The sequence below is a fragment of the Tauraco erythrolophus genome, chromosome Z, assembly GCF_009769465.1.
Source record: "Tauraco erythrolophus isolate bTauEry1 chromosome Z, bTauEry1.pri, whole genome shotgun sequence".
In the NCBI taxonomy this organism is placed as follows: domain Eukaryota; kingdom Metazoa; phylum Chordata; class Aves; order Musophagiformes; family Musophagidae; genus Tauraco; species Tauraco erythrolophus.
Window position 1 is genome coordinate 65,595,215 of NC_141496.1, and position 20,174 is coordinate 65,615,388.

At 44.4% G+C, this 20,174-nt stretch overlaps 1 protein-coding gene across 3 annotated transcripts; it reads right to left on the reverse strand.

Moving 5' to 3' along the window:
* Positions 1 to 3,134: 3,134 nt before the first annotated feature.
* On the reverse strand, positions 3,135 to 18,377 carry CLTA (clathrin light chain A). Of its 3 annotated transcripts, XM_086628686.1 has the most exons (7): positions 18,164 to 18,377; positions 10,258 to 10,295; positions 8,378 to 8,495; positions 7,243 to 7,354; positions 5,800 to 5,853; positions 4,533 to 4,568; positions 3,135 to 3,504 (listed from the first exon to the last, which is right to left on the reverse strand). In XM_086628686.1, exons 1-7 carry the CDS (start codon positions 18,372 to 18,374, stop codon positions 3,333 to 3,335), a joined length of 741 nt encoding a protein of 246 aa, XP_086484812.1. In that variant the 5' UTR covers positions 18,375 to 18,377; the 3' UTR covers positions 3,135 to 3,332. The 3 variants fall into 3 exon arrangements, with proteins under 3 accessions (XP_086484812.1, XP_086484813.1, XP_086484814.1); XM_086628687.1 differs by lacking the exons at positions 4,533 to 4,568; positions 5,800 to 5,853; XM_086628688.1 differs by lacking the exons at positions 4,533 to 4,568; positions 5,800 to 5,853 and having other exon boundaries at positions 10,258 to 10,280; positions 18,143 to 18,377.
* Between the last annotated feature and the right edge of the window lie 1,797 nt (positions 18,378 to 20,174).

The following is a 20,174-nucleotide window of genomic DNA, read 5'->3' on the forward strand; positions in this document are numbered from 1 at the left end:
GGATGGAAGGGATGCCATCCAGAGGGACCTCGACAGGCTTGAGAGGAAGGCCTATGCGAACCTTATGAAGTTCAACAAGGCCAAGTGCAAGGTCCTGCACATGGGTCGGGGCAATCCCAAGCACAAGTACAGGCTGGGCGGAGAATGGATTGAGAGCAGCCCTGAGGAAAAGGACTTGGGAGTGCTGGTGGATGAGAAGCTCAACATGAGCCGGCAATGTGCGCTGGCAGCCAAGAAAGCCAACCGTATCCTGGGCTGCAGCCAAAGAAGCATGGCCAGTAGGTCGAGGGAGGTGATTCTGCCCCTCTACTCTGCTCTCATGAGACCCCACCTGGAATACTGCATTCAGCTCTGGGGCCACCAGCATAAGGACATGGAGCTGCTGGAGCAGGTCCAGAGGAGGGCCACGGAGATGATCCAAGGGCTGGAACACCTCTCCTATGAAGACAGGCTGAGAGAGTTGGGGCGGTTCAGCCTGAAGAAGAGAAAGCTCCAGGGTGATCTTATTGCAGCCTTCCAGTACCTAAAGGGGGCCTACAGGAAAGCTGGAGAGGGGCTTGTTACAAGGGCGCGTGGTGACAGGACAAGGGGCAATGGCTTTAAACTGAAAGAGGGCAGATTTAGATTAGATATAAGGAAGAAATTTTTTACATTGAGAGTGGTGAGGCACTGGAACAGATTGCCCAGAGAAGCTGTGGATGCCCCATCCCTGGAAGTGTTCAAGGCCAGGTTGGATGAGGCTTTGAGCAACCTGATCTAGTGGAAGGTGTCCCTCCCACAGCAGGGAGGCTGGAATGAGATGATCTTTGAGGTCCCTTCCAACTCAAACCATTCTGTGATCTCTCATATGAGGAAAGGCTGAGAGAGCTAGAACTGTTCAGCCTGGAGGAGTGAAAGCTTAGGAGGGAATCTCATCTATGTGTACAAACACCCAGAAGGTCAGTGCAAAGATGACAGAGCCAGGCTTTTTTCAGTGGTGCCCAGTTACAGGACAAGAGGCAATAGGCACAGACATGGGATGTCCCTTCTTAACATCAGGAAACACTTTTTCACTGTGAAGGTGACTAAGCACTAGCACAGGTTGCCCAGAGCAGTGGTGAAGCCTCCCTCCTTGGAGGTCTTCAAAAGCCATCAGAACATTGTCCTGAGCATCCAGCTCTACATGGCTATGCCTGAGCAGGGGGTTGGACCACATGACCTCCAGAGGTCCCTTCCAACCTGAGCCTTTCTGTGATTTTCTTTGCTTTCAGTGTGACAGCACTCATATAGGATGTAGGACAGAGACAGTGAGCTAGCATGCTTCAATATAAAATTAAGGCAGAAGAGAAGCTACAAAAATCTCAGCACATGAGCTAGAGGAGGTAACCAAAACCCACAGAGCTTGTTAAATGTTCCAGCTAGATGGTGTACACAAAAAAGGTACATTGCAGGTACATTGTTAGCCCCTGCAAACCCAGCTTACAAAACATGGCTTTAACTTCTGTAATATTGTTTTGGCCTTGAATTTGAGACTCTTTGCCCATTTTCTTGGATTGCAGCTCAAACACATGCCTTCAGTACAGATAAAATGTCCTACAAGACAGGACAACGTGGTGATTAATTAGTTCCAGAACTCAGTGTGCAAGAACCCCTCTAATCTGCTGATCTTCTAAATTCCAGTAAATTCAAATTAACATTTTAAACATTGTATATTTAGTGCAGTGAAGTTTTCTTTATTAAATTACCAATTCTTTTTAGAAGCCTTTGTTTGTAGAGCTTTGGGGTGAGTAGAAGAAAGGAAGCTTTCAGTCAAGGTGAATGCATTATTGGTCAAAGCTAACATTAGGTATCAGTATTCTATGGACTTGCTCTGTGCTTCAATTGTATTACACTCACCTGTGGTATCCCTGCACAGTTCAGAAAATATTTTCCTGCTCTAATCTCTCCATGGAACTAAGCTTCCAGGCCTGCAGTCTACTATCATTTCATCACCACTCATCAGTATGTTGTGAATACACTTGCAAAGATGAGAATAGCTCCCGTCACTATAGACAACAGTAAGGTACAGATGAACTGCAAGAAACAGCAACCATTTATTCAGTATCTTATCCACCAAAGGGAAACAGCTACTAGAAACACAGTTGCTGTGCAGCAACCCTCTGAACCCTAGTATGTCTTAATCTGTATCTGCAGCCCTCCTCAACCTGGACTAACCTTCTGGCTTGTACACAAAAGCTATTGAAGCAGTTCTGCTACACACTAGTTAAGCTACTGTATCTTTGATAAATGAATGAGACTGAACGGACTCTTCTTGTAAGACAGACAGCTCAAGTGAGTGTTACCAGAGCAAGGCTAGAATACAGCCCCTGTGAATGCTGGGTGAGATTAGAGAGACAAGGAAGCAGCAGAACAGATATTCTCCAGATCAGGTGGTTTCAAATTCAACCACTCTGGCAGACAGAGCTCCAGCCCAGTAGATGAGCAACAGTAAGAGCAAATCTTCCTTCTTCTTGCTCTCCAAATCTCCAGTCCACCACCCTGGTGGGAGAAAGCGTCTGCAAGAGTCAGTAAGGACAAAGACAGTTCAAAAACACCCAAGCAGCCTCTGCACAACAGAACTTTGCATATGAAGCCAGTGTTGAATACAAGACAGAACAGAATATGCAGTAGAGTATCAAGGGCCTTAGCTAATCAGTACCCTGTACTGTACTTCTAGCCTACGATCTGCAGCTGGAGGGACAGCAGAAAACTACACAGAACTGGTCACCTGCAGAAAGCAGTGTCCTCAGTTCCACTAGAGGCAAGAAAAGCTCCTTAACAAGCCTGCTGCTCCAGTTTGTTAGAGCTTCTACCTTGTATAAATTGGATAGGGAAGCTGTTTTTAAACTAAAGCTCTCAAGAGCTTTAAGAAAGCTTATGGTGACAACAGGACAGCCTCCCAGAAACCAGGAGCATTGATGGCTGGTCAGTCACCAGCAAGGTGAAATCACTAGCAATTAAAAGAATGTCTGCTTGCACTCAATTCAAACACACCCTGTTGAAAGGGAGCAGGAGAGCTTCTTAAGTCATCCAAAGTCAACACATTTTGCTGTTTAACAGATCTTTAATATCAGTAATGTTGGAAGTAACATCTCAGTGCACAACAGCACAGAGACTACAGTTCTGGAGGTTCTCCCGTATCAGACACAAAGGAAACATGAGGAAGAACATGCAATCAAATAATGATCAGCTCTAGATACATCATGAGGTTTGGTCCAAAGAAACATTGAAACAATTAATCCAATTACTGCAAACATAGCTTCTCTGAGTAAGGTTACGATATTGCATTTGTAGTGTTTCCATTGCGCTTTCCTTCAGTGAACCAGCGGAGCCTGCTTGAGTGAGATGAGGACTGAACGCATGCGGGATACATCTTTTGCCTGCTTACTAGACTTGGGATTAAAGTCACAGAGCTGAGCCACACGTTCCCACTCAGTGCCTGGAAAAATGTCTTCTGCATCATTCACAAAGGCTTCTTCAGCTGCCCTAAAAGCAATGCAATGCACCTTGCATTAATGCCCAACATATAAGGCAGTCCTTCCCTCTTACAGGATGCATTTTCTTTCAGCACGTTTCATAAGAAATGTGACCTGACAGCTGCTTGTGGACACTATGGCTACTTAAGCTCCCACTGGAGATGAAAGTAGGTTGCAGTAGTATGCTATGCACAAGCAGTGCAGAGGATTGCTGTGTAAAATGTTGGAATACAGGTGTTTGGTTTTAAGAATATTACTGAGTCTTTGCCTAAGGAGTCACCACACAAGCTGCCAGGAAGTAAGGTACTCCTACGGAGGCATTATATTTATGGAGAAATGCCCAGGTCTTAACTAGTTAAGCCTCTGCCACTTAATGGCTTATATTGGACACTTGCCAACTGGAAATTTGCAACTCCCTGCAAGCATGTCTTAAAACAGATTCTGTTTGAGGATTTAGATCAGCCCCAAGGCCTACAGGTCATCATAAAACTATCTGCTGATAATTCCCAACGCTGTAGTGAAGCAGCATAATCAAAAGGAATTTAAGTCATGAATCCCATGTTTGTAAGTGCTATTGACTGAAGCGTATCTTGGCAGAGGGGATGACTTGTCTGAGGTCAGCTCACAGAATAAACACATTTTCCCTGCTCTCACCCTAAGGAGACTCTAAGGAGGCTTTTTACATTATGTACAGGTTAGTGCCAGTGGCTTTGCAGCTGTAGCCTTTTGGCATTGGTATGCTGCCAACAGCATTGCTTCAATGCATGGATAACACTCCAGCATCTAGTTTACGTGAACTGTGGGGCCCTGGTAGCTGCCTAAGTGCAAGAGCAGTCAGCTTCAAGAGATCAAACCAAATCCATCTACTCCAACAAGCAGTACAGAAAAGCAGTGAAGATGATTCTCCCATGAGGGTTCAGCACTATTCACAAGGATGGTAAGGTTACAGACACCACTGAAGACAGGGGTCACTACAACACTGCTACTTTATGTGACATGACACTTTTAAGGGGCAGCGAAGATTTTTTTTTACTTAACTGTTCTAGGCTGTAGCAAGGATGATTTATGTTTGTGCTTAAAGGTGAGGAGAAGAAAAGAAACAAGGAGAGAAAGTTTAAGTCAGATATAGAAAATGAGAATGAGCTTAATGCAGATGATCAGCTGGCTGAACATGCAGTAGTAGCTTAGCCTACGTTCAGGAAACAGGCTGCTAATTTTATTCTGCAGCACTTATACTGCACATTTGCATTGGATATATGAAAATAAGGGGTTTACTGGAAAAATCTATCAAAATCAACTCCAGGAGACTGAAGTCAAATACCACCTGTAAATCCATCATTTCACAAATCTTGGTTAACATCCACCTACAGTTAGGTAATGAATTCCACACTGGACCCTCAATATTAATGCACTCAAAGCCACACCATGGCTCACCAATACACCTTCTAAAGGTGTCACCTTAGAATCTGCGACATGGCCATCTTTCAGTTGAAGTCTACAGATTAAGGGAAGAAATTAAAACACACAAACAAGCCAATAAATATTACAATCTTTCCACTCCACAAAAACTAGCACACTCATTGGGGCTTAGAAGTCATGGCTGTACTCTCATTCATATATTAGGCTAGCAAAATGTCTACAGAGCTGCTTCTAAATGTTCTCCTAGCAGCTAATGCTGACTTTCCAGTAACACCTTCTTGTACTTTTCACCTCTTCTCTAATAGCATCCTAATTCTATATGTATGCACCTCTTCTACCCTGATTTATGGCAGCTGAATCCTTTCCACCTTTCTTGGCTTGTGGAATTTTATGTGCAAGCATTGCTTGAATATTTTTCCAGTTATGTAGGCAAATGAGAACAGATCAGGAGCTCAACGCCTGTTACAGAGAATGCAGAGTCAAACACTGTACTTCTCTGTGGAGGTGACTAGGACTAAATACAGCACCCATGTGAAACTACAGACACACCCAGCAAAGCATCTTGCTAAGCAGTGTTCACTGGCCTGGAAACAACTGTAAACCTCTACATCTAATGACTACAGAAGTCATTACCAAAATTCCAGTGGTATGTATGCTACATGTCTTAATCTGAAAGTGCTGGATGTTGTGTACTGTATGGGATCCTTGCAAGAAAACAGCACTTAATACTGCAGATCAGTTAGTCCAAAGATTAAAGGCAATTTACTTATATTAGTTTATACTGCCCTGAAATACTCAGAAGTCACCTTCAGACATTCATCACTATTTCTAATCCTCCTTATTACCTAGTTGACTAACAAACAGAATTAGTAGTTAAGCAACATACACATAACCAATCACGTCAGCGAAGGGTTGTTTGTAGAAAGCTTCATCTGCCACCCTAGGTAGCAAGTAGTCCAACAGGCAGGCAAGCAGGCAGGAGAAAAAAGATAAGGATGAGAAGTAGGGAACACAGCTGAAGGCAGTTTTAACAAGCACATTAACTTTGTATCACCTAGACTTACTGTAACAGGAAAGCCACTACCACATGGAATGTATCAATTAAGCCATTGATACAAAAGCTCTACTATGTCCCAGAAGTTGGAACCAGCTAGTCTAGGACTAGAGACCCAGTGTTAGTGTCAGGCTACTTCCAGTGGATTACCATTAGGAGAGAGATCTCACCAGGCTGAGGAGAATGCTGAACACTCCTTCTGTGCAACATTTGTTAAACGGACCCTGCTGCAGAAGGCATATGCTGCACTCAGACACTGACCACAGTAAAGCTATGGAGGTACCATGAGCTCTGGCCACCAATCAGAAGAGTATCAATCCTGCTTCCCTTTCTTGGCCAACCAAAAGACTGTACCTCAGTGAATGGAAGTGTCACATCCATAATTTGTAGGAATTGCAGGCCTCCTTTCTTCCTTTAGTGAAAAGTAGAGTCTACTACTTATTCAAGACAAACCTGCTAGCAATTTGGTAAGAAAAATGGTGTTTCAAAACACAGTTTATCTTGAAGTCTGCGGGTTCCCAAAGTATAAATCAGCCCTGATAACAATTACCTGGACAGAGTGACAGTGGCAACCCTACGTCAGACAGAGATCTAAGTGGTATTCAGTCAGTACTATCATATTTACCTTTACATATCTCGAAGTCAAAATTCCACAGGGAACCTCTAAGAAAGTATAAGAACTTATTAGACTAGCAGCCAAGTCATTAGTTTCTGCCCCAGGGCCCATGGTTAAACAACTCAAACCCAACAGACACAGTCAGCATTTAGTTCTGCAATAGCCAAACTGAGTCAGGTTATTTCTCAAACACCTTCAAAAGGAGGAGCCAAAAGTTTTAAGATATCTAACAAAATACCTTGTAGCAAAGACTATCCAGAAGGCCGCTTCCATGTGTTCTAAAGATGGCAAGTAAGACTGCTAGTCTCAAGGTAGGTAATTACAGTCACTGAAGATCTATGCAGCTAGTAGCATGCAAACAAGTGGGCAGACAAAAACCTTTTTTTGGCCATGTCCAAACTTCATGTCTTAAGGAACCTTCAGTAATTCTAGTTTGTCATCTTAATGCTTCCTCTTGCTACTCTTAGACATTTAATCCAGATTCTAAAAAAAATTTTAAAAGATAGTCTACCATTGGAGACCTATTTCTTAGCAGGAGAGGTTACTTTAATGATCTGGAAGGCTAGTGCCTTAGGACATACTAGAAATATTCCAATCTCTCTTCCCCTTTACTTTCATATCCAGTACTGTAACTCTTCAGATGGCTGGAGAAGCCTTACCTGTTGCTTGCTTTTGTTTTCTGGAGCTTTTCATCTTGCCTTGCATACCACTCCGCCAACTCCTTTATTGCTTTCTCTTTCCATTCTGCTTCCTGCTTTCGTGAGTTCGCATCTGAAGATTTAAGAATTTTTTGTCAGTCATGTTTGTTCCAGATGGATCTTGCTAACATTTCAGCTGATGGCTCAGAGTGCACTCTAGTGCAGACAGTTGTTTGCTCTACTGAGATAAAAGTCAGGACACTTCCTAATTTAGGCTATCAGAACTCTAAATACCATGAACATTCAGAGGAGTAGCTAAACAGAATGTCTATGCTGCATAACTGAGACAGCCCACTTCAGTTTAGGCTAGGCATTTGTGGACTAATTCAGATTCAGTAAGTTTGTTGGCCTGCAAACTGTTCAAAACCAGAAAACAGTCACTTTGCTATGCTAGCGCTAGAACAAAGCTCAGTAAAGCCCCTGTGCTTAGACCAAGTGAAGGAGCCTGGCACCCAGCATGCTTTTACATCCAACCTACAGTTTGGGACAAGCTCATCTGCTGTAACTGTCCCAAAAAGAAGAATAACAGGCTCAGCTCTATCCAGAATCACTTTGTACAGAAGGTTCTGTGCTAACAATTTCAAGCAAAGCCTCTTTCCTAATATAAGTGGAAAGCAAACCAGTGTGTAGGCCCTCAAAAGCTGTCCACAGATAGGTATCACTGCATTTGACAACCGTATATAGTGTAGTTACTAGTCCATTACTTAACTATTACATTAAGATCCATGTGACAACAAATGGCCTCAGCAATTACAAAATAATTAGTCTTTATCCTTTCAAAAAAGTGCTGATGGCTGCAGTATTTAACTCTTTTCTGCTGATAAAAGCTGTTCATTTTGTGTCAGTTTATTTGTAAGTAAAGGGCAGGCCACGTGAATACTCTTAAGGTTCAGAGAGCCACTTGCTTACTGACTCCTACACCAGTATGAAGTCTGCTTACTGGAAGACTCATCCAGATTTGCTGTTCAAACTCAAGACGCATGTTAGATTCCCCAGAGCCAGAAGTCATGGCTGAGAATTCTGCCACTTAAGAAGCTTCCACTAAGTTACTCAGAAGCAAGAACACTACCACAACTGCAACAAACACCCTCCTTACCAAGTTGCTCCAGGCGCTCCTTTTGCTCCTCTCTCCACTTACGAATACTCTCTGGTTCTGACTGCAGTCGATCTACTTGGGATATGGCAGCATAGGAGTCTGTTGGACCATTACTCTCCTTAAAGGGAAGGAATAGTAACGTCATTTACACATGGCAACTGAAACTTCAGATGACTGCCTGCAAGCTACATAACATTAGATTCTATTTGAACTGAGCACATAACACATTCATCTTATGTTATACCACAATTCCCCTATTAACATGAAAAACGTCTTGCCACAAATTACAGTAGGAGCAAAGCAAAGCAATACAGGTCTGCCTCTAGCAATCAAACACAAATTCAAGTTGACTGAGAAGTCAAATCATACCAGAGCTCTATGCGTGAAGAAAGCAGAAGACAAAGCCTAGTATCTCACTTTGCAGTTGTAAGCCTAGAGATCCTCCAGTTCCTTTCACCTTAAATATTTGCTGTGAAAGTAGTTTTTTCTATTTTTATGGTTTTGTCCATAGGAGTTTAAAACGTTTTCTGTAACTTATTTGTCTACTACAGAGACATTGGCGAACTTAACTGATAAAAGCCAATGTTCTTTAAAGACATTACAGAATTTGGATTGCTGCATGCAGCTTAGAACACAAGAGGCATTTCAACATTTAAGCATCAAAACGGTGTGAAAATTAGCATACTTCTTACTACACAATAGCTCACAGAATAGGACTACCATTAATACACCAGATTCAAAAAGCTACCAAATATTGTGCTACTTGCCACAGAGATACTCCCCTCTTTGGACCTCCTGTAGTCCTCCATGAAGGAATAATGCAAAGAGAAGGAGCTAGGCTGGTGCAATCACACCAAGCTTCACATTCAATCCAAAACAGATTGGCCAGTTGCACGGCCAAACTAGTTACAGGCAGCTAAAACAAAAGTTACATACAGCCCATTCAGTTTGTTCTTCCTCATTAAGAGGAAGCTGTATTAACGAAAGCAGCTAGTCACTTAGAATTGCAAACACGAAATCAAGATATTTCATCTACCTTCTGTTGTATAAGGAAGCATAAAGAGCCAGTAAGATACAGTTTTCCCATCAATCTCAGCAATGGTGAGGACGTAAAAATGTTAGCAACCATGAAAGCTGTTTGTGTCTCCACAAGTCTCAGTGTTTACTGAAAACTCTATGGAGAAGAAGTGCTCATATGTCAACTGTTACCCTAGCACTCGTTTAATCAGGACTCTCCAGCCAACTCTGATACCAGGCAATGACAATGCCTTTGCCAAACTGGTGTGAAACTCAGTTACAACACAGCGATTGCCTTCGTATACCTCCTTTCCCCCTGACACTAATAAAGCAAGTACCTCCTCTTTTTGTCATTACCATGGCTGACTAACATGCTTTCATACTATGACCGAGCTGTTTCGCCAGCAGCTTAATTTCATACAACTTTATGTCACTAAGAAGGGTATAAGGTTTTCAGTCAGATCCTCGTAAGACCAATCTTGCTAAGACAACCAAGACATGAGTTATCTTTAAAGAACAACCAAATCAAAAAATTCCGCTTTAAACTAGGTAGTCAGGGCATGCTTTCAGCTTATTAGCCAGTGGCTAATCAACATTAAGTCACACCACAGAGCCTGTCAGTCTTAGCAGTGGTTTATAACGGTGATTATGTCCTATTAAGCTTTAAGTTGCCTCTAAGTTCAGAGGAGGGGCACATTAAAAGCATTAACACCTTTTGAGATGAGCTATCAGAATAGAAGTTCCTCTTCAGAGATGAGATAAAAGTACATTAAGAGACAAGAAACAGGAAGAATTAGTATAGATTAAGGTAGAGTTCTCAGAGTAGAACAGGACATTCTAAGTACATAATACTTCCATTTTACCTGATAGACATCTCCATTAACCACTCCATCAACAGCACCTGTAAAGAAATTACTGTAGTTTAGCCATTTGAGAAAAGACAGAACAGCCAGATTTACTGATTTCAGTAACTTGTATGGAAAGCTTTACTAGAGTATCTAATGTGCAAGTTATGCAAATAAGCGTTACCTGACACCCTGCAGGATCACTTCCTTATCTCTGCACTTTTCCGGATAGGCACAAGAAACCAAGTGAGCAATTATTCTGCAGCACCAGTAATACAAGGTCATTTCTTCAACACGAGATCATGCTTCAGATTACATAAACAACAGAGCTGATACTGCTGAGAAGCTGCTACAGACAGTGCTCTGAACTTGGTCCCACTTTCTCCTCCCTGTCTTAGAAGCTGACTACTAGACAACTGTTCATAAGTTAAGCAGCATGACTCTCACTGGTTTAGTGTCTATCTGGAAAATTACAATTCTGCAGCCAACACTTAGTATTTCTTATCCTAGTTTAGTTACGTCCTAATTCCTAATCATCTCAAAAGATATAGCTAGCATTCCTAGCGAAGTCTCCTTTGCTGCCTTCTGTGACGATATTTGATAGCTTACTAACTTCAGCTGCAGCACTATTCCCTCTGAAGTGACACTGGCAGTAGAGCCTCAGGAACAGGATCAGCTAGGAATCTTTGCCTCATAACCCTAAAATATCATTGTATTAAAACACAGCCATAAGGAATATACATCAGTTGTGAGACAAACATTTGAGTTTGTGGAACTATTTAAATCTCTAGACTATGCAAAACGCACCAAGATTTTCAAGAATGGCAAAATCTCAGCAAGGCATCTCTCTAGAAGAGTGCTATGTAACATGCACCTGCATGATATAGAAAGTAATGTTACTACCTTTGTCTCACCCATAATGCTACGATGGATAAACTTATCACACAGTTTCTGCCATGTTAACACACTCTGCAATGAAAGAAGAGACTGTACCAAAGTCACACAATAGTAAGCAGAAAATAAAGTTATTTTTCACCACCTTCTTAAATAAGATAGCTAATTCGCCTAAAACCAAGAGCACTATGCTGCTGTATCCCCTATTTCTTTGTGGCTATGTGTGCCTCAGTTTCACGCTAGTGTTAATGGCACACAGGAAGCTCTTCATACTCTTTTATCAGGGAACTAGGCAAGCATTATTAACTCCTTACCCCTGAGCCCTGAATAGCAATCACTAACTGTATTAGAGGACTGCAAAGTCCACAGCTCAAACCTGGTAGTTAAGTTAGAATATACAGTCACCAAGAACATAGTTACTAGCTTCAGTAGACAAAAGACTCAACGACAATTTTCAGTTACAAGAATCTGGTATTTTATAACTAGACTCCTACATCTGAAAGGTGGTAGCTACTTCGTGTGATTGCTACTATTCTGCAAGTTACAGGAGCCAAAAAGAACTGGTTTGAGAGGCACATAAAGCTAACAGCATCCGTCTGCTTCAACAGCAGCTACCCTGCGCATCACTTAACACCAATCTGGAAGCTCCCTCAAAGCAGATTTGTAGAGATCACTGCACATACACTGACTCGGGCAGTTACAGCTACAATTAACAGTTCTATTAAACAGGTTTATGAGGACTAAAGCCCAAAAAGAAAACATGCTAACACTTCACTCTCCTTCAATTTAAGCCCATCTGCACTATATATGCATGCTGCAGCTGTTCACCTTGTTTTGACAGGGCTGGAATTAAAGCTAAGCCAGGGTCTACAACTCATATTGACATTAACAGCTTGACTAAGGTAGCTGCCCACTCTGCCTACCTTGGAAGAGCACAGAGCAATTCACACGTTCAGACAATCAGACTGGAGACACAAGTTTATTGCTACAACACCCAAGAGAGGCTAGCCTCTAAATATATGCAGTTCTCATGTACAGAAAGAGGCACTTGTTTCATGAGAGAAACTCCTTGGGAAGCACTGACTCACCAGATAGGTGGAATGGCTAGTAAGTCTTGAAGATTCTTTCAAGAACTGTGATAATATGATTAAGTTTTCCTGTTACACTAAAAAGCATTCATTAAGGTTCTCAGTACCCAGGCTGGTAGTCTGCTGAGATAAAAGGAAGAACATGATTGCTGAGGACTGCAGCTGAGACAAAACAGATGTGTTTGTCTTCGAACTGCTTTTCTTCTGCATAGAAACAGCCACTAACTCGAACAGAGGGCTTCCAGAGGGCACCCAGGTCAGACACACTAAAAGTATTAAAACAAACTTCCCATCTGTGATGAGCTCCCTAGAACTTGTGATTAAGATGCAGAGTCAGCACACTGACTGAGCATACCACACGCAGAAGAGGAAATGGCACTGTACCAGCACGCACACTGTCATATGCAGATACAAGTATGCTAACTGGAATCAGACCAATAGTCAAACATTCTCTCATTTCAGCTCTCCAGTCTCAGTGTTTCTACAAATCACTATGAAGCCTAAAACAACTTGCTTGCCAGCCTTCATGTCACTAATCAAAGCTAGTTGTGTATTAGATTTCTTTGCCAACAGAAGCATGTCATTTCATACCTGCCTTCCCACAGAAAAAGGTTACTGCTATCATCACATTTTCATCAGCCATGAACAATGAGAGCTCTCTACTGGCTTCAGAGTCCATTCAGTTATGAACTTTGCAGAGGTAGCTCTTCTAACACAAGTTCAAACATTTCCTAAAGCATGAAATAGCTCCTTCTAAGGTCTTCCTATCCAGCTATGCTTTGGACAATATCCTCATGCAGGAGAAATGAACTTCAATACAACCATACTTAAAAGCATTTTTTATGAGCTACTTTCAGCACCACTTTTAAACAACAAGTACTCTGCTTCTTCATTGCTACCTCGAGTGAACTAGCTTTAATTGAAGAAATAGAAGAACATAATCAACTGTAATATATTCTGATATAAGGTTAAGTAACTTCACTACTCAAGGCCTAGTTTCCCATCCTTTTTCTTTTGGGCATAAATCATGCTTCCCCTTCACCTACCTCTCATCCATAAGATGATGAGAAAGATAATCTTCTCTGAAGTTTTTGTTTAGATAATTATGCAAGAAACTGAACAAGAAATAAGTTGTCTTAGCCATAACCCATTCTCACACCTGTGTGCAAAATAAAGGCAAGCAGGTCAGGAAGAGGGCTTCTTTTCTGTGCTTCAGTTCTAACCTGCTGTCCCACTAGAGTTCTCATTTTCAACATGATCAACAGGCTAGTACCAAATCACACCTTCCTCTATCTGCAGTAATGCTGTGCTGTAAGAGCTTTTGTTACTTCCCAATAGATGTAGTAGCTTTTTCTACGGTGAGCCTCATAATAATGCAGTATCCCCAAGAGACAGCAAAACCAAGTTAAACAGAGACCATCTCTTCATTATATCTTTCTCAGTGCTACCTTATTGTGCTCTGAAGCCTCAACATACTGATTGCATAGCAAACCTCAGAACAATGGCTGTTCAAACAATTAAGAAAAAATACAAATATTCACAAACAAGTAACTCTGTCTGTAGTACTAACTAGAGAGACAGGAGGAAACAATTCTTTCCTAATTATATTTTCAAGCAAATTTATGTTCAGTCCCTGAAAGGCTACTAAATGTGGTTTATGGAGAAACCACCAAAGGCAATTAAGTTTCTTAATTCCAGGGTCATGAGACTCTTCAGAAGATGGAGAAACATAATTCATTCAAAAATGACAGAGCTTGAAACTGTGAAGGTAATGTTTGAGGCTAGACAGCCTACATTAAACTTGTGTGTATCTCCATGATTGTTAACATATAAAACTGCTTGTCTTTGAATGTAATTCTCCATTAGAAGCTACTTGACAAGTTGTCACAAGGTTTGTGTATTGACATACAGGTTCTAGAAGCCATACATTTAACCCGAACTCACTCTCTCCTGCTCACAGGACACAGCAAGTGAACTGCTATAACCTGAAGGCCTACTGAAGATTGGAGAGAACTGAAGAATCTGACTGTAAATAAAAGCAGGCATTGATTTATCACTGAAAAGGAGATCTCTCAGAAGATCAAGTTACTAATAACTAGGCAACAGCACTGTATTATTTGACTTACACAGTACTTCCTGTTTTCTGAAGCAGTGATTATGCTCCATCTTTCAAGGGAAATAAGATTGGTTTTCACATGCCCAGGAAGCTTGAACAGGATAGCTATTTACATAATAAATGGTCTATTGGTTCCGGCCAGTATTACAACCCTGATCACAGCAATATGAAGCGATACTGAGTGAGATACATGAGCTTGGCAACATTCCCCCCATACTCACCCAGTATCCACCATTACTACAATTAACAGAAATATACACTAATGTCAGTTTCCTGATACTGGTATGAACAGTTCATGGAGTTCACTACTATCCATGTATCTGCCTGCTCTTTTTTTAGGAGGCTGCAATCTAAAAACTGTTAGTTGTACGAGACACTCTTACAAGTGTATTTCAAGAAGCTGGTAACTGCTTCTAACAATAGTCAAAGGTAACATCTTCAAACTTCAGTTGAAAGCTGCCTGAGTTATGAATTTTGGCCCAGTATTTAGAAAGAAAACTTATCCAACAGGTCTGTAAATAAGGCGTTCAAAAAGATTACGGTTAAAAAAAGCAAATCCACAAATCCCTGATCACAATGCTTAAGGATTCACATAAGAATTTGTATTATTTCAAGAAGAAATTTGCATTCATCTGTTTAACTTCATTATGGAAGTTTAATAAACTAATAAGCACTAGAGATAGAGCTATCCAATACTTATCACTATTATTTGTCACTATGCCTGAACCAGTATTTTGCACTGCTACAGTCCGCACTTTTTAACAAGGAGGGAGTACAAGCTCTGACAGTCACAAACGGATCTGTTAAAAAATGGGTGTCGTGGTTTTAGGCTGATCCAGCAACTAAAACTCACACAGTCTCTCCTTCTCCAGTAAAGTAGAGAGGAGAGAAAAAAAACAAAGACCAAAGGGACTGAGGGTTGAGACAAGAACAGGGGGAGCACCCACCAACCATGGTCCCGGGCAAAACCGACAGGGCTTTCTCAAAGCAAAACAGTTTATTAATGATTACTTAGAAGGACAAAGGGAAACAAAAAACGATTACTCAAGAGGACAGAAAGAAACAAAACCAGATCTTAAAACTGACACCTTCCCACCCCACCCCCCCGCCCCTTTCCTTTTCCTCCCGGCTCTACCTCCTCCCCCCAGCAGCACAGGGGGCAGGGACTGGGGGGGTGCAGGTCAGTTCATTCCGTGCTGTTACTGCTGCTTCTCTCTCAAAGGAGGAGGAGTCCTTACACCCTTTTCCCCTGCTCCAATGGATCCCCTACCCACGAGGAAAAATCCACAAACTTCTCCAGCGTGAGTCCAGCCCACTGGAAACAATCCTTCCCCACAGATTGCTCCGGTGTGGGCTTTACCACAGTCTCGGGTACTTAGGGAGCTGTAGCCACTCGCTCCGGCGTGGGTCGTCACGCAGACTCCAGATGCCTCTCTGCCTTGTCGTGCATCCCAACACGACCATCCTCAGGCTCAGGCATCTTCTCCCCACTGGCTGCGGGTGGGTCTCTGCTCCACCGAGGCCGTCCTGGTTGCAGGGGGGCCGCCTGCTATCTCACCACCAGCCGCAGGGGAAACTCGGCTCCGGCACACCTCCTCCCGCTCCATCCTCACTGACCTGGTGTCGATGCAGCTGTTTCTCTCAGATCTCAGTCCTCTCCAGGTGAACTCAGCCCAGTGGGCACCCCGGGAGTGGGGTGCCCCCGAGTTCCCCAGCTGGCTCCGACGCCGCCATCCTCCGTGGGCGGCGCCAGCCCGACACAGGCAGCTGCCCAGCCGGGAGCCAGGGAGCGGGGGCAGTGCCCTCCTCCCTTCTCTCCTCCATCCTGGGCAAAAGCACCTTTTCTGGTTCCTTTGTCCTGACTTAAATAGGGCAATTCGCAGAGGTGCCCTATTGGCTCAACCCTGAGGGGGATGGCAGTCTGATCTGGTGGCCAGAACTAAGCCTAACCCGGTTCCAAAACCGGGGAGGTCGCAGGGAGCAATACCCCTCTCCTGCCACCAGAACCACCCCCCCCCCTCCACATCAAACCATGATATGGGACCACCGGAAGTCCACAAGCACAATCTGATATACCTATTTAACAGGCTAGAGCATAAATGCAATCCCAGTGCATACAAGTAAGATGACATACAGACCAGACCTAGACTTCCAAGATTCTTAGATCATTTTATCATATTTGTTATTTTATGACCCTCTTTCTAGAGAAATTTCTCCAATAAATTTTGTATCCCATGACAAATGAACTTACGTGACTTGAGGAAAAACTCTTGAGGAGTAGCTTAACTATTTCTACATATCAAGCCAATCTAGAAGTATTTAACTAGTTGACTTTTTGACAACAAATCGCTCTGCAATAGCCACATTACATGCACATGGAGAAGGTACGGATCTAGTTGGTCCTAGAAACTCAGTGAGAAAAACCAAAGTCAAAGCTTTCTCCAAATAAATTAGTCCTCAAACAGCTACTTTAACATTCCAGAGTCTGTTTGGAATGTAAAGACCATATAAGGCATAATGCTTGTCTGAGGCTTCTGAAAGTAAGAGGTGTCCACTGTGTCTGTTTCTGCAAAATACATAGAATATGGAAGTCTAGTTATGTCTGATAGCAAAATGGGATGGTGTTCTGATAATGATTATCTTCATGTTCTAGTGCTTGAGCAAGTTAGCCCCCTGTAAACACCCTTTTTACAGGAAGCACGTAGTCCATATGTTTTGAACCTCACGAATGAGCTGACTCTAAGGGCTGCACTACCACTAAACAATCACTGGAAGCAACAGGTCTCCATTACTCAGTTAATCTAGTTGGGCTTTATTCTAAGAGATACTATGAACCTGCATCCTCATACATAAGATACGCCAGTAATTTCAGAAATCAAGTTGCATAATGGAGACTTAATTCTCAAGATGTTACAACAGCGCACTGAAGAGTAAAGTTATCCAACTTAGTCTGAAGAGTGGCACCTTCCTGAAGTGACAAAGGATTATCACACGAGAGTAAGACATGCTCCTGTAAGCCCAGTGACAACTACATGCAAAGCCTTCCAAGAGTGTTGAAATATCAGTTAAGCGCAGCAGCATCCTGCGTTCACAACTTCTTTCCACTTAGACTTCAAGTTAAAACCCCAAACCTTCTGTGATCAGGAATGTTCATCCAGGGCCGCTTTGGCTACCATTGGACTAACTAAATCACACGAATCCCTAGCTCCCAGCACACGTGGACACCCTCCTCCGAATGCAACTGAGTTCTGCAGTGTCAGCTCTCCCACATTCGGTACAAAGGTTACCAAGGAACAAAAGCTAGCGGCTTAAGAAAATTAAAGATTAGCTCAACGGCTAGCCTGCTTTAAGGCTAAGATCACTGCCTCTGAAGGCAGAGACAAAAGCGGCAGAACGCAACATACTGACTTATCTGGCTTTCAGCGGACCGTCATTCCAGGCCGGCTCCTGGATCGGGCGAGATGAGAGTTACTCGGCATTGCTCTCCTGGGCGCCTTCAGCAGGCACGACCCATAACTCAGGCACGGCAGAGGACACCCGGGACGACCACGGCGGCACGCCCGCACGGCTCGGACCCGATCCCGAGACCATTCCCGGTCAGCCGGGCCGCGCTCACCGGCGGCACGTGCTCGGGGCAGAGAGCCGAGGAGAGGGCCCCGCCCGCTCCCACCCAGGGCACCTCCGAGGGAGAAGGGAAGCTGCTAAGTCCCGCCAGGCCAGGAACCCTTCCCCCCCCAGCCCGCCGGGGCACTGCACCTCCCGCCACAGTACCCCTCCCGCCACGGGGAGGGGCGTGGAGCGGGACCCGCCGCCCCTCCGCGCCTACCCGAGTCGAGGCCCTCCGGAACCTGCAGGGCCGCCGGCACCTCGCCGCTCTCCAGGATGCTGTAGCCCTCGTCGTTCTCGATGCCCGCGATTTCGTTCTCCTGCTGCGCCAGGAAAGCGGCGGCAGGATCCTCCTCGGCGCCGTCCAGCGTCCCGTTGTCAGCGGCGGCCGTCGGCTGCTGCTGAGTGCTGAAGAGCTCCAGGTCGGCCATGGGGGCGAGAAGCGGCGGAGGCACCGGGGAGCGAGCGACCGCTGCGGCTTCCACGCCTACGCCAGAAAGCGGTGCGGAAGGGGCGGGCGCTCCGCATTTGCCAGTGAGGGTCGAACACCGCCCAGCAGCAGAGCCAATCAGCGAGCGGCAGAGGCGGGGCTAACGGCAACCTTCGCGTGATGCCTGCGGCTCCAGCCAATCAGCGCCGAGAGCGCCGCCGAGGCCCGGCGAGCGGCGCGCGCCGGAGGCGGGGCGTCGTGTCGCGTCGCTGCGGGCAGGAGGTGGCTCGGCCCGCCCGCCCTCCCGCGCGCCGCCGCCGCCTCCCGCCGCGCTCCGTCCCGGGCCCGGTGCCCCCCGGGACGCGGCCTGGGGCCCGGTCTCCTGCGGATGCCGCGCCCCGCCTCGCCCCGCCCGGCAGGCCCGGTCGGGACCCACAGGCCTCTGTTCCCGCGTCAGGCGGCGGCCAGCGCTTGGTCTGCAGCGGGGAGTGACTCTCCGTTGCGTTTCGGCCGGGCCGGGCCGGGCCGTCCAGCGTGGCTGCGTAGCTTTCCTGCCATTGAATGTATTGCAGGCCAGACAGCGATCCAGAGTAAATGCCAGTGCCAGCGGAACATCGAGCCGTCAGCAGCTTAGGGACAGATCCGAACCTGCAGAATGAGCCAGTAAAAATATCGGCGGTTTTCTCTTGCGATTTTGTGTGTTTTCTGTCCAGCATTGGGAAGCTTAAATTAGTGTAATTTCACGTACCATGTATTACACTGACCGTATGTACTGACAAAACTTTTTATTTGAAAGGCAATGCCTTCTGATACGCGCTGTTTTTTGACAAAGTTACTTTGATCAGTTTCTGTATCCAGTTTGTCATACAGATCTGCGAATTGTTGGCACAGCAGAGAGTAAGGGGACGGAAAAATGACGTAGAGAGGAGAAAATTACACTGGCAGCTCTTAAGCTAGTGCAGTTGCTGCAACAGGTACTTACTGAACTCCACTGACACATTGCCTGTATTTTTCGTGGTATATTAGAGGTATGTCATCCAGCTTTATGTTGGATGACATAGCTCTAATATATGGAAAAACTCTTGAGTTTTTCCTCGTCCATTCAAACATGTTTCATAAAGTGGCCAGATTCAGAGAAAAGTGTAGCTCTGAATCAATTGTTTCCTATGTGCATTTAACAGTGAGATAAACTGCATGTTAAAATTACACTTTTTTTTCCCTCCATCATTTGTGAGGGAAAAAGAGCTAGCAAACTCATGCTGTATGTCAGAATGCTCCCTTCAGCTCACTTAGTCAGTTCAAACGTGCCAGGTTTCTCCTGTGAAAACTCAGAATCTAGCATGGCAGGAGGCTGGACTTCCCTGAATTTTGTCTTCTAGGAGAAACACAGCAAGGTTATTCATTTTAAATAATCTCCAGCAGCCACAAGAAAACTAAAGAATTAAGAATAACAGCAGTAAGCAGGCCCATAATTAACAACAGGAGACTATAAAAATGAAACACCATCGGGAAGTGTATGCCGTGCTTTCATGGAAACTTGCTGACTTTGCCCCACGATTTCTCTTAAAAACACACTCCCGTGGTTGTTGTGGTTTAGCCCCAGATGGCAACTAAGCTCTGCACAGCTGCTTGCTCACTCCTCCCCTCCAGTGGGATGGAGAGGATAAAATATAACAAGAGGCTGGAGGGCCGAGATAAGAACAGGAAGGGATCACCCACCGACCATGGCCACAGGAAGAATGGACTTGGCTTGGGGACAAATCAATTTAAATTTTTAGCAATTACATTCAGAGAGGATAAT

Coding starts and splice junctions, on each gene's coding strand:
- CLTA (XM_086628686.1), bottom strand. CDS start 18,374: ATGGCCGACCTGGAGCTCTTCAGCACTCAGCAGCAGCCGACGGCCGCC. Junction 8,496..10,257: donor TTAATGGAGATGTCTATCAG/GTAAAATGGAAG, acceptor CTTCCCTTTAAG/GAGAGTAATGGTCCAACAGA. Junction 4,569..5,799: donor GCTGACGTGATTGGTTATGT/GTATGTTGCTTA, acceptor CTCACCTTTAAG/CACAAACATAAATCATCCTT.